Below are 13,356 nucleotides of genomic sequence, written 5' to 3' on the forward strand. Positions count from 1 at the left end.
AACAAAAATTGATAAACCATTAGGCAGACTCATCAAGAAAAAAAGGGAAAAGACTCAAATCAATAGAATTAGACATGAAAAAGGAGAAGTAACAACTGACACTGCAGAAAAACAAAGGATCATGAGAGATTACTACAATCAACTCTATGCCCATAAAATGGACAACCTGGAAGAAATGGACAAATTCTTAGAAATGCACAACCTGCCAAGACTGAATCAGGAAGAAACAGAAAATATAAACAGACCAATCACAAGCACTGAAATTGAGACTGTGATTAAAAATCTTCCAACAGGGCTTCCCTGGTGGCGCAGTGGTTGATAGTCTGCCTGCCGATGCAGGAGACACGGGTTCATGCCCCGGTCCGAGAAGATCCCACATGTCGCGGAGCGGCTGGGCCCGTGAGCCATGGCCGCTGAGCCTGCGCGTCTGGAGCCTGTGCTCCACAACGGGAGAGGGCACAACAGTGAGAGGCCCGCGTACTGAAAAAGAAAAAAAAATCTTCCAACAAACAAAAGCCCAGGACCAGATGGCTTCACAGGCAAATTCTATCAAACATTTAGAGAATAGCTAACACCTATCCTTCCCAAACTATTCCAAAATATAGCAGAGGGAGGAACACTCCCAAACTCATTCTACGAGGCCACCATCACCCTGATACCAAAACCAGACAAAGATGTTACAAAGAAAGAAAACTACAGGGCAATAACACTGATGAACATAGATCCTCAACAAAATACTAGCAAACAGAATTCAACAGCACGTTTAAAGGATCATACACCATGATCAAGCGGGGTTTATCCCAGGAACGCAAGGATTCTTCAATATACGCAAATCAATCAATGTGATATGAACAAATTGAAGGAGAAAAACCATATGAACATCTCAATAGATGCAGAAAAAGCTTCTGACAAAATTCAACACCCATTTATGATAAAAACCCTCCAGAAAGTAGGCATAGAGGGAACTTACCTCAACATAATAAACGCCATATATGACAAACCCACAGCCAACATCATTCTCAATGGTGAAAAACTGAAACCATTTCCACTAAGATCAGGAACAAAACAAGGTTGTCCACTCTCACCACTGTTATTGAACATAGTTTGGCAAGCTTTAGCCACAGCAATCAGAGACAAAAAAGAAATAAAAGGAATCCAAATCGGAAAAGAAGTAGTAAAGCTTGTCACTGCTTGCAGATGATATGATACTATACATAGAGAATCCTAAGGATGCCACCAGAAAACTATTAGAGCTAATCAGTGAATTTGGTAAAGTAGCAGGCTACAAAATTAATGCACAGAAATCTCTGGCATTCCTATACACTAATGATGAAAAATCTGAAAGAGAAATTAAAGAAACACTCCTGTTTACCACTGCAACAAAAAGAATAAAATAGCTAGGAATAAACCTACCTAAGGAGACAAAAGACCTGTATGCAGAAAACTATAAGATACTGATAAAAGAAATGAAAGGTGATACAAACAGCTGGACAGATATACCATGTTCTTGGATTGAAAGTATCAACATTGTGAAAACGACTATACTATCCAAAGCAATCTGTAGATTCAATGCAATCCGTATCAAACTACCAATGGCATTTTCCACAGAACTAGCAAAAAAATGTTACAATTTGTATGGAAACACGAAAGATCCTAATAGCCAAAGCAATCTTGGGAAAGAAAAACGGAGCTGGAAGAATCAGGCTGACTTCAGACTATACTACAAAGCTACAGTAATCAAGACAGTATGGTAATGGCACAAAAACAGAAATATAGATCAGTGGAACAGGATAGAAAGCCCAGAGATAAACCCACGCACATATGGTCATCTTATCTTTGATAAAGAAGGCAAGAATGAAAAATGGAGAAAAGACAGCTTCTTCAATAAGTGGTGCTGGGAAAACTGGACAGCTACATGTAAAAGAATGAAATTAGAACACCCCCTAACACCATACACAAAAATAAGCTCAAAATGGATTAAAGACCTAAACGTAAGGCCAGACACCATCAAACTCTTAGAGGAAAACATAGGCAGAACACTCTATGACATAAATCACAGCAAGATCCTTTTTGACCCACCTCCTAGAGTAATGGAAATAAAAATAAAAATACACAAATGGGACCTAATGAAACTTAAAAGCTTTTGCAATGCAGAGGAAACCATAAAGAAGACGAAAAGACAACCCTCAGAATGAGAGAAAATATTTGCAAATGAAGCAACTTACAAAGGATTAATCTCCAAAATTTACAAGCAGCTCATGCAGCTCAATATCAAAAAAAAACAAACAACCCAATCCAAAAATGGGCAGAAGACCTTAATAGGCATTTCTCCAAAGATATACAGATAGCCAACAAACACATCGAAGGATGCTCAACATCACTAATCATTAGAGAAATGGAAATCAAAACTACAATGAGGTATCACCTCACACTAGTCAGAATGGCCATCATCAAAAAATTTACAAACAATAAATGCTGGAGAGGGTGTGGAGAAAAGGGAACCCTCTTGCACTGTTGGTGGGAATGTAAATTGATACAGCTAGTATGGAGAACTGCATGAAGATTCCTTAAAAAACTAAAAATAGAATTACCATATGACTCAGCAATCCCACTACCAGGCATATACCCTGAGAAAACCATAATTCAAAAAGAGTCACATACCACAATGTTCATTGCAGCTCTATTTACAATAGCCAGGACATGGAAGCAACCTAAGTGTCCATCGACAGATTAATGGATAAAGAAGATGTGGCACATATATACAATGGAATATTACTCAGCCACAAAAAGAAACCAAATTGAGTTATTTGTAGTGAGGTGGATGGCCGGAGAGTCTGTCATACAGAGTTAAGTAAGTCAGAAAGAGAAAAACAAATACTGTATGCTAACACATATATATGGAATCTAAATAAAAAAAAAAAAAAGCTTCTGAAGAAACTAGGGGCAGGACAGGAATAAAGACACAGACATAGAGAATGGATTGAGGACACGGGGAGGGGGAAGGGTAAGCTGGGACGAAGTGAGAGAGTGGCATGGACTTATATATACTACCAAACGTAAAATAGCTGGCTAGTGGGAAGCAGCCGCATAGCACAGGGAGATCAGCTCGATGCTTTGTGACCACCTAGTGGGGTGGGATAGGGAGGGTCAGAGGGAGGCCCAAGAGGGAGGAGATATGGGGATATATGTATATGTATAGCTGATTCACTTTGTTATAAAGCAGAAACTAACACACCATTGTAAAGCAATTACACTCCAATAAAGATGTTAAAAAATATAAAATAAAATAAAATTTAGAAAAGTATATGTGGTAGTCAACTGCAAGGAAAAGAATTGCTAAACAGTACTTATACACTGAACGTGACTGGTATTACTCTCCTGTGGAATTCATTGTTGCTTTCTTACTTGGCTTCCCTCAGTAACACTTGATAGGCTGAAAATGATAGGAAAAACATGTATGATTTGGCTTAACTTTCACGTGGCACTGGTAAAGTAGTTAAATTGGAAAGGTAAGAATAACAGAATTCTAGAGTGTTACTGAGAGCACACTGAAATTCCCTTAGCGGATATTTACTGAGTACCTATTACTTACCAAACACTATGTAAGATACTAGGGATTTAATAGTGACAAGATGGACAAGTTACTTCCTGCCAAGGAGTTTAAAGTTTAATGAAAGATACAAACAAACAACCAATAATAATACATTTTGATAAATGCTGTAATGAGTAGCTCTCAACTGGGGACAATTCTGCACCACCCCCCTCAGGGTCATTTGGCAGTGTCTGGAGATATCTTTGGTTATCAGAACTTGGGGGAGAGGGATGTGCTACTGGAATCTAGTGGGTAGAGACCAGAGATGCTGCTAAATATCCTATAGCATGGAGGACAATCTCTAAAACAAAGAATTATGTACATCAAAATGTCAACCATGCCAAGGTTGAGAAACCCTGCTCTAAAAGTACATAAGAGGTATATCAAATCTAGACATGGGAGATCATAGATTTTCTAGAGACAGTGGCATGAAGGATGAAGAAAATATCCAAGCAATGGTGTGGAGAAGAATTTGCATGGCATGTACAGAGACCCAGAGGCTAGAAAAAGCATGGCATAAACACAGGGATTAATAGCCATCACCATCACCACAACTACTTATTGAAGAAATATTTTGTGCCAGAGTTTCTATAAGATAACAGATATAAATTTTAAAATACAGTCCTAATTAAAATCCTATGTGTCAGATATTATTTCCATTTCACAGATGAAGAAAAACTGAGGCACAGAGAACTAAATAACTTGCCCAAGGTCACACAGCTGGTGAATGGTGGAGCTGGAAGTTGAATCTAGGTCTTGCTAACTCTACTAAGACCATGCTCAACCTCTAAATTCTACTGCCTTTCCAAGCTGACAGGGGCTGAGTCTGTTGGAGGAGAGTAAAAAGTGACACTAAAGGGTTGAAAGGAAGCACATTAGGACAGACCTCATAAGCATGTGAAGTAGTTTGGAGATTACGCTGAAGGCAGTGGGAAACCACTGATGGATTTTAATCAGAGAGTCACATGATAAAATCTGCTTTGAAGAAAGATCACTTCTAGCTGCATTGTAGGGAATGGAGTGAAGGAAAAGAGACAAGGGATGTTATAATTCATGAATCCAGAGATTATAGTATCCTGAACAAGAAAGGTGACAGTGAGGAAAGAATTCAAGCAAACTTCAAGGATTAAAACTCTTATTTAGTGACTGGTTGGAAGCCAAAGGAGAGGATGACATCCAGTTCCCAATCAGGGCATGACAGTGGACAAAAGTGCCATTCAGCGAGTAGAGAACACAGCTGTTTTGATGAAGTGAATATAATGAATTTAGTTTGAGATCATAAAATTCATATCTAAATGGAAAGGGAAGAGGAACAGCCTGAAGATAATAGATAAAATGAGATATGAGAGGAGGTAGAAGAACTGGAGGCAGTTATGAGGACACTGAGTAGATTTAACTGAGATAGGGAGGAAGAGAAAAGGCTCTGGTCAGAGAGATCAGTTTTAGAGTTTGAGATCTCGTGGACCCTTCAGTTCACGTGGGAGTTACAGAAGAACATAGAAAATGTTAGAGTTAAGGAAAGCAAAGTGTGTCGGGACTAAGATGTTGCATATGTTAACAGTATGGATGTGGAAACCTTTCAGAATGATGAAAAGAGATAAAGTAGAGGGTGCTATGGACTGAATGTTTGTGCCTCTCCAGAAGTCACATGTAGAAATCTAACCCCCAATATGATGGAATTAGATGGTGGCCCTATGGGAGGTGATTAGGTCATGAAGGTGGAGCCCTCATGAATGGGATTAGTGCCCTTATAAAATAGACTTCAAAGAGTTCCCTTGCCCCTTCCACCATGTGAAGACACAGTGAGAAGAGAGCTGTTTATGAACCAGAAAGTGAGCTCTCACCAAACACCGAATCTGCTGGTGCCTTGATCTTGCACTTCCCAGAACTATGAGAAATAAATGTTTGTTGTTTAAGCCACCCTGTCTAAGGTGTCTTTGTTATAGCAGCCTGAAAGGACATAGACAAGGGGGAAAAGTGTCAGAGGCTAAAGCTCTTAAAAGGTGTCAAAGATCTTACAACTATTTTATAAACCCAAGTGATGGATGATTTTCTTTAAAAAAAAATATCAAATAGTGTCTTCCAGATTGAGAGTTTATATTGATTAAAATTAGGGAGAGGAGAATCAACGATGATTTCAAAGAGAAGTGGTAAACTAACTTCAAAGAGGAGTTAGTAGGTACGAAAGCAAAGGCCTGGAAACGGCAGTATGGGGTGATATGAATGCTGACCCCTCCATCACAGTCACATGAGATAAAATGAACAGCAAAGGGCTTCACTGGAGGTTTTGAGGGTCATAACATCAGCAAGGGACAGCTAGAGTCAGTCCAAAGGAAGACGTAAGAGTGTTTGAGGAAGTAAAATATGTTAGGGCATTTGGTCAGAATGAACATAAGTTTCAAAAGGCATAGGGGCATTATGAGGGTCAAATGGTCTAGGAAGAGTTAAAGATGGTCTGGATAGAGATAAATGGGTAAGGCAATGACTGAGGAGAAGCTTAATATAAAGGTGATTAGCCCAATAGTTTAATAAAATAGTGATGCTACTCTATGGCTTAGACCAATGTTATCTAAAGCATTTTTTGTGATAATGGAAATGTTCTGTATCTGCACTGACCAATACAGTAATCACTAGCTACATGTGGCTACTAAGTACTTGAAGCGTGGCTAGTGTGTTTAGGGAAAATACATAGCAACTTTAATGGTTTAAGGTGTGGCCCCCAAACACAGAAATGAATCATCAGTAACCTCCTACTATTCAAAGTGCTTAGAACACTGCCTGATCACTAAGTGTTAACTATTACTGTCATTATCATTATCATTAAATGTGTTTGACTTAAGCACACAATGGATACAGACTCATAGCTAAAGATGCTATTAAATACACATATATTATTATTGTGGCATATCTGGATATTCTCAAACTTTCCCAGGTATAGAGGAAAAAAATCTGTCTTCACATACATGAGCATACACAAATGGGTGACTATGGGTGCTAATAGTTTCACTTCGCATTAAAAGTTATCGGCAAATAAAAAGATTAAGCATACAAGTCTCTCAAAGTACTGTATCACATCATAATACTATTCTTTCAATAGTGATACAGCAAGAGAATTTGCAGGGGAATAAGAATTCTCCAAAGAGCAAATTTGTTTAATTTAGAAAGTCAACATTAACAAACTGGTATTCACTTTGTGTGTTTGGAAAAAAACAGTTTAGCTATGGAGAATAACCAAACAAATACTCAGAAAAGAAAAAAAAAGGCAATTATGGCATGCCTTTATTTTATTAGACTTGCCTTGGTTTTCTCAAAGTTGGCCTCCTCAGTCATTTTCACAGCTTGTTTCACCTGCTCATAAGCACTTACTTCTCTTTGCTGCATCTCTGTCAAGCTGCTCCTCACGGAAACTAGTGCAGACATTAAGTCATCTCTTTCTCTGTCAGCACAAAAAGAACATTGAAAACAGCAAATGATCAAATGATCGTGTATTCATACGTCAGGAAGAAAAAAGCATTAATATGTATTAGAAGAAGAGCCAGGGCAGGCCAGCTCAGCACATATTCAAGCACACCCCAGAGAAAGACCCTCTGTCCTCACTTGGTGAGGGGCAGGCAGAGCAGCCAGAAAAGCCATGAGCATTCATGGCAGGACTGCATCCACGTGGGATAATAACCAATTATGGAGAGGACTGGCACACTGAGGGCTGGAGAGGGAAGCCCAGAAAAGAGGAAATTAATTTAAAAATTAAAAAGGTGGGGGGCAGAAAAGGAGAAAAAAGTAATAAAGTAGGGAAGGTGGGGATTGTACTTCAAAGCAGAAGTAACCATGGTAAGAAGGGACTACTGAAATTTTGTTTACACTGCCGACTCCCCTCTCTACTAGAATAAACATATGTCCTTTCCTTTTCATCTTCCTTCACAATCCTCTTTTTCACCCTTCTCTATGAATTAAAAACTTTCACCTACTTATGAACATATTTCTTCTTTCAATGGGTAGTACTGGTGAATCACTCAAGTGCCCTGGTTACACATATAATGCTCATTATTTTACAAAATCTTATCCCACAGGTTTTGACCCTTGCCTAGATCCATCCCTTCCTTAGCAATTTTCAGAAGTACCCTAGGCTAAGCTATTTCTTGGGGATAGAATTGAACTGAATGCCAAAATGCATTGGCATGTAAAATAGCAAGGATCCAATCTTATGGATTAAATAAATCCATATAAAATTCTACATGGCCAGCCCAACACCAGGCCTGAGTGAGCCTCTCACAATGGGAAATTTTACATGATATATCAATGTGAGAATGAGAGGGCAGTTCTCCAAATTACCATCTTCCAAGGCAAAAGTTCTTTAACTGCTTAAAAATACCATGTGAATATTTTGATGAATATGATCAAGGAGTTTTTCAAACAAAGCAAGCAATGCAGCATTAACCCTGTAACATGCCATCATGATCCAGATGAAAGAGCAGCTGAGGCAGAAGATGAGGGAAGAAGCATGGGTGTCAGTTCTGGGATGAACTAACAAGCATGTAGTATTTAAGGAACCTAGTGTAACAATCAGAGCAAAAAGGAGAAAGTCCCTGAATAATCTTGGCCAATGTTTAAAATAAGGAAAAGGGAGAGTTAGGCTGATATATACATGAGCTTCATCTTGAAATATGGAGTGCCTAAGAAGTGCCTTTAATTCTTAAGTTATTCCACAGTTGCTAGCAGTTTTAAGCTTTATTAAGCATTGCTAGTAAGTATTATCACTGTTTTTAAAAAGAAAGTTTAGAAGGCTAACTACAACATTTCCTTCTTCCTCATTTCTGGGAAGTTCCTACCCATAGTCTTTCAAAGCCAGCTATACAGAAGATTGCCAATCACCCACCCCCAAGTCACAAGCTGGACTGAAGTCCCAGGATAGTACAGTAGTAATCATTTCTCCTGTCTGAAAAGTACACTGAAGCTCCTCCAAGGCACTATGAGCTACAGAAAGGAATTTAATATAAAGCAGTTCCACCCTGATTCCCATTTGAAAGTATTTTGATCATTAAGAAAGAAAGAGCGGTTATTGTTGCTCTTACCTAGTTCATGACATAATGAGGTCTGAGTGGAAGGCAGAAATTAAAAAATACTATAAGGACTTCAAACCAACTTTTAAATTATATCCAATGTACTCAGCAGTCGTTAAGTATTCCCTCCAAAAAGTCCCAAGTGCCCTAACAAAACACCACAAACATATGGGTCGTCTGGTCTCCAAGTTGTGCCTGATCCTCTCCTTTTCAGCTGCCCAATGTTGTGTCACATAGTCAATAAATTACATGCTAAAAAATCAACAACATAGTTTAAAACTAGTGTTACAATGCTACATTTTGAATAGAGACCAGGAAACTCTTTTGATTTATCATATTTGGGATATAACTTTTTAAAAATCCATATTAGAGTCATGCAGGAAATACTATGATACAGTTCTTTGAGGGTTCAGGCTTCTAACTATGCTTCAAACTAGAAATCCAAACGTAAAAAGTTTTGGTCACTCTTCAAAGTCAGCATACACTCAGTATTCAGCATTCTGCATTACTAAACTGAAAGAAACTGAACACCAGCTTAGGTCATATAGACAAAGATTTTCATTTATAATAAAAGCAGAAACCTTCCATAGTATACTGTTATTAAGGTAGAACATGAGCCAACGACATGCTGACAAAGCAGAAAACCGAACTGAGAAGGTTAACATTTATTTTAAGAGGCTAAGAGCTGAAATTTAGGATAGAGACAAAGAAATATATAACTGAGCAAGAATCTAATTCCTAAATGACTGCCAGACTTGGAATCAATGAAAACACTGTAGCTTCCTTTCAAAATATTTTTCTCATGACCTAAAAGGATAATATGAAATGCAATATAATAGGGGGAAAAAAGTTTTTTATTTGTTGATTGGTTTTGTCAGACTACTTAGTTTATCTTAGACTATCCTCTTTATCTGCATGACTTTGAATATGTTTTTCCATTTTAAAATTAAATTTTCATTACTTTCTCCTTATAATAAATTAATTACCAATATGGTTAGGGACCTATTTAACACATACTTTCAATTTCAATGCCTTCTTCTACTTCTCCAGTGGTAATCACTGTTAAATATTGTGTGTTTATTCTTTCATATCTTTCTCTACGCATATGTATGAACCTGGAGAAAATATATAGTAAGGTTGTGAATGGACCTCTGAAGGAATACAAACAGTTTCATACCAGGTATGTCTTTCTCATCTTGTTTTATTTTTTCCTTCAACAACATATTTTGGAACTTGGTTCCACATTAGTACATATAGATCTACTTCAATCATTTTTTTTTGGCTGTGCATAAAATTTCATAGTTATCTCAACTGTAGTTTAGTTATTCTTCTTTGAAGAATATTTAGGTTGTTCACATCTAAAAGAAAAACCTCTCGTTTTCTTCTACACCCAGTTTCTGTACTCACAACACTTCTGATACCACATGCGTAGGTTTTCCACATACAGCACTTCTCTTAATTCTCAGTGGACACTAACTCAATTCTGACACTAACTGCCTGGAGTTGGTACAGACCCCACAGGTTAAGGCTCAATCCCACAAAACTGCCCTCCACTTTAGGTGCCAATTGCAAGTCCCAGGTATCTTGTATCTCTGACCAACTGGCCAGAAATCATGGGTTCCCATGACCCCTTCTAGGATTAAATACTTTGCTAGAACAGTTCACAGAACTCAGGTAAGTGTTTTCCTTACTATTTCCCCTTTATTATAAAAGACGCAACTCATGAACAGATAAACAGAAGAGATGCCTAGGGCAAGGTATGTGGAAAGGGGTGTGGACCTTCCATGCCCTGTCTGGGAGTGCCACCCTTTACTACCTCAATGTTTTGACCAATCCAGAAGCTCCCTAAACTCCATTGCTTAGGGTTTTTATAGAAGTTCCATAGGCATGCTTGATTAAATCATTGCCATTGGTGACTGGACTCCATCTCCAGCCCTTCCCCTTCCTAAAGGCTGGGGAGTAGGGACTGAAAATTCCAATCTTCTAATCATATGGATGGTTCCTGTGGCAACCAGCACTCCCATCCTTAGTGGGTTTCCAAAAGTCATCTACTTAACATAAACTCAGGAGTGGTTGAAATGGGCTTCTTAAGAATAACAACCTATTTCAGAAGCAGGGGACAAAACCCAAATATTAGTACAAAATATGTACCTATTACTTTTACCACTTAGAAAAATACAAGAGTTTTAGGAGCTCTATACAAGGAACAGGAGATGAAGACCAAAATACATATTCCTTATTAAATCACAATGTCACGACACCATCACAAATAATGTTGCAAAAAGAATTCCTACAAATGCCCCATTATGCACATACATACATTCTCTATGGTAGATTCTGAAATGTGTAATACATAATTTAAATATTAATGAATAGTGCTAAATTACCCTTCAAAGTAGTGTCAATTTATAGTTCCACCAGCAGGGTATGAAAATACACACTTATTCATAGCCTCATCATTCTTGACCCCTTTTTTAAATGTTCACCAATTTGATAGTTGGCATTTTCAAATGTATTTCCTTGAATAGTAACAGAATGAATACCTTTTAAAATAAGATAAAACTTGCAAAGAAGAACTAGATGAAGTGGAGATAAGCAGTCTCTAATAAAGAGTTCAAGGTAATGATCATAAACACGCACAATGAATTTGGGAGGAAAGTGGATGAACACAGGAAGATGTTTAACAAAAACTTAGAAAATACAAAAGGAATCAAACAGAGCTGAAGAATATATAACCGAAATTTAAAAATACACTAGAAGGAATCAATAGTAGGTTAGATAATACATAGGAAAAATCAGCAAACTGGAAGACAGAATAGTAGACACACACACACACACACACACACACACACACACACGAGAAAGAAATACAAACAAGAAACTAAAAACAGTCATAAAATGAAAAAGGAAAATAGCAAAAGAAGGGACAGAAAAGAACTTCAAGAATAACCCCAAAACAATTAACAAAATGGCAATGAATACAGACTTATCACTAATTATTTTAAATGTAAATGGACTAAAGCCTCCAATCTAAAGACACAGAGTGGCTGAATGGATACAGAAACAACAGCTGTATATATGCTGCCTACAAGAAACTCACTTCAGATCTAAAGACACACACAGATTGAAAGTGAGAGGATGGAAAAAGATAATCCATGCAAATGAAAATCAAAACAAAGCTGGGGGCAGCAATACTTTTATCAGACAAAATAGACTTTAAAACAAAGAGTGTAACAAGAGACAAAGAAGGACATTACATAACGATCAAGGGATTGATCCAAGAAGATGATATAACAAGTATATATATATATGCACCCAACATAGGAGCACCTAAATACATAAAGCAAATATTAACAACCATAAAGGGAGCTACTGACACAATAATAGAAGTGGACCTTAATATCCCACTTAAATCAATGGACAGATCATCCAAACAGAAAAATCAATAAGGGAACACTGTCCTTATATGATACATTAGACCAAATAACTTAATAGATATATGTGGAACATTTCATCCAAAACCAGCAGATTATAAATTCTCTCCATTCTCCAAGAAAGATCACATGCTAGGACATGAAACAGCCTCAGTAAATTAAAAAAAATTAAAATCATATCAAGCATCTTTTCTGACCTTGAAATCACCTATGAGAAAAAAAAAACTACAAAAACCACAAATACATGGAGTATAAACAATATGCTAAAAACAACCAATGGGCCACTGAAGATATCAAAGAAGAAATAAAAAATACCTGTAGATAAATGAAAATGAAAACACAATGATCCAAAATCTATGGGATGCAGCAAAAGCAATTCTAAGAGGGAAGTTTATAGAGATACAAGCCTACTTCAGGAAACAAGAAAAATCTCAAATAAATAACCTAACCTTACACCTAAAGGTAGTAGAAAAAGAAGAACAAACAAAACCCAAAGTTAGCTGAAGGACAGAAATCATGAAGATCAGAGTGGAAATAAACGAAATAGAGACTAAAACAACAATAGAAAAGATGAACGAGAAGTTACAACCAACACCACAGAAACTCAAAGGATCATAAGAGATTATTATGAACAATATTATGCCAATAAAATGAACAACCCAGAAGAAATGGACAAATTCCCAGAAATGTACAATCTCCCAATACTGAACCAGAAAGAAATAGAACATATGAGTAGACCAATTACTCATAATGAAATTGAATTAGTAATTTAAAAAATCTCCCAACAAACCAAAGTCTAGGACCAGGTGGCTTCACAGGTGAATTCTACCAAATGTTCAGAGAAGAGTTAATACCTATCCTTCTCAAACTATTCCAAAAAACTGCAGAGGAAGGAACTCTTCCAAGCCCATTTTATGAGGCCAGCATCACCCTGACACCAAAACCAGACTGAAGAACCTAGATGGAAATTAAATATCCTCAGCAAAATACTAGCAAACCAAATCCAACAATACATTAAAAGGATCATACACCATGATCAAATGGGATTTATCCTAGGAATGAAGGATTTTTCAATATCTGCAAATCAATCAGTGTGATACACCACATTAACAAACTGAAGAATAAAAACCATATGATCATCTCAGTAGATGCAGAAAAAGCTTTCTGACAAAATTCAACATTCATTTATAATAAAACCTCTCCAGAAAATATGTTTAGAGGGAACATACCTCAACATAATAAGGGCCATATATGATAAGCCCACAGCTAACAT

General features: G+C 37.2%; 1 protein-coding gene across 9 annotated transcripts in view; it reads right to left on the minus strand.

Moving 5' to 3' along the window:
* SDCCAG8 (SHH signaling and ciliogenesis regulator SDCCAG8) overlaps nt 1-13,356 on the minus strand; it is a 263,361-nt gene that overhangs the window by 193,815 nt on the left and 56,190 nt on the right. For all 9 annotated transcript variants that reach the window (XR_009536611.1, XR_009536605.1, XR_009536614.1 and 6 more), the window contains exon 9: nt 6,890-7,028. Coding sequence is in view for 5 of the 9 variants with exons in the window: in XM_060128623.1 (XP_059984606.1) it covers nt 6,890-7,028 (139 nt within the window). In the remaining 4 variants the exon portion in view is untranslated. The remainder of the gene's footprint in view (nt 1-6,889; nt 7,029-13,356) is intronic.

The sequence above is a fragment of the Lagenorhynchus albirostris genome, chromosome 2 (assembly GCF_949774975.1).
Source record: "Lagenorhynchus albirostris chromosome 2, mLagAlb1.1, whole genome shotgun sequence".
Lineage (NCBI taxonomy): Eukaryota > Metazoa > Chordata > Mammalia > Artiodactyla > Delphinidae > Lagenorhynchus > Lagenorhynchus albirostris.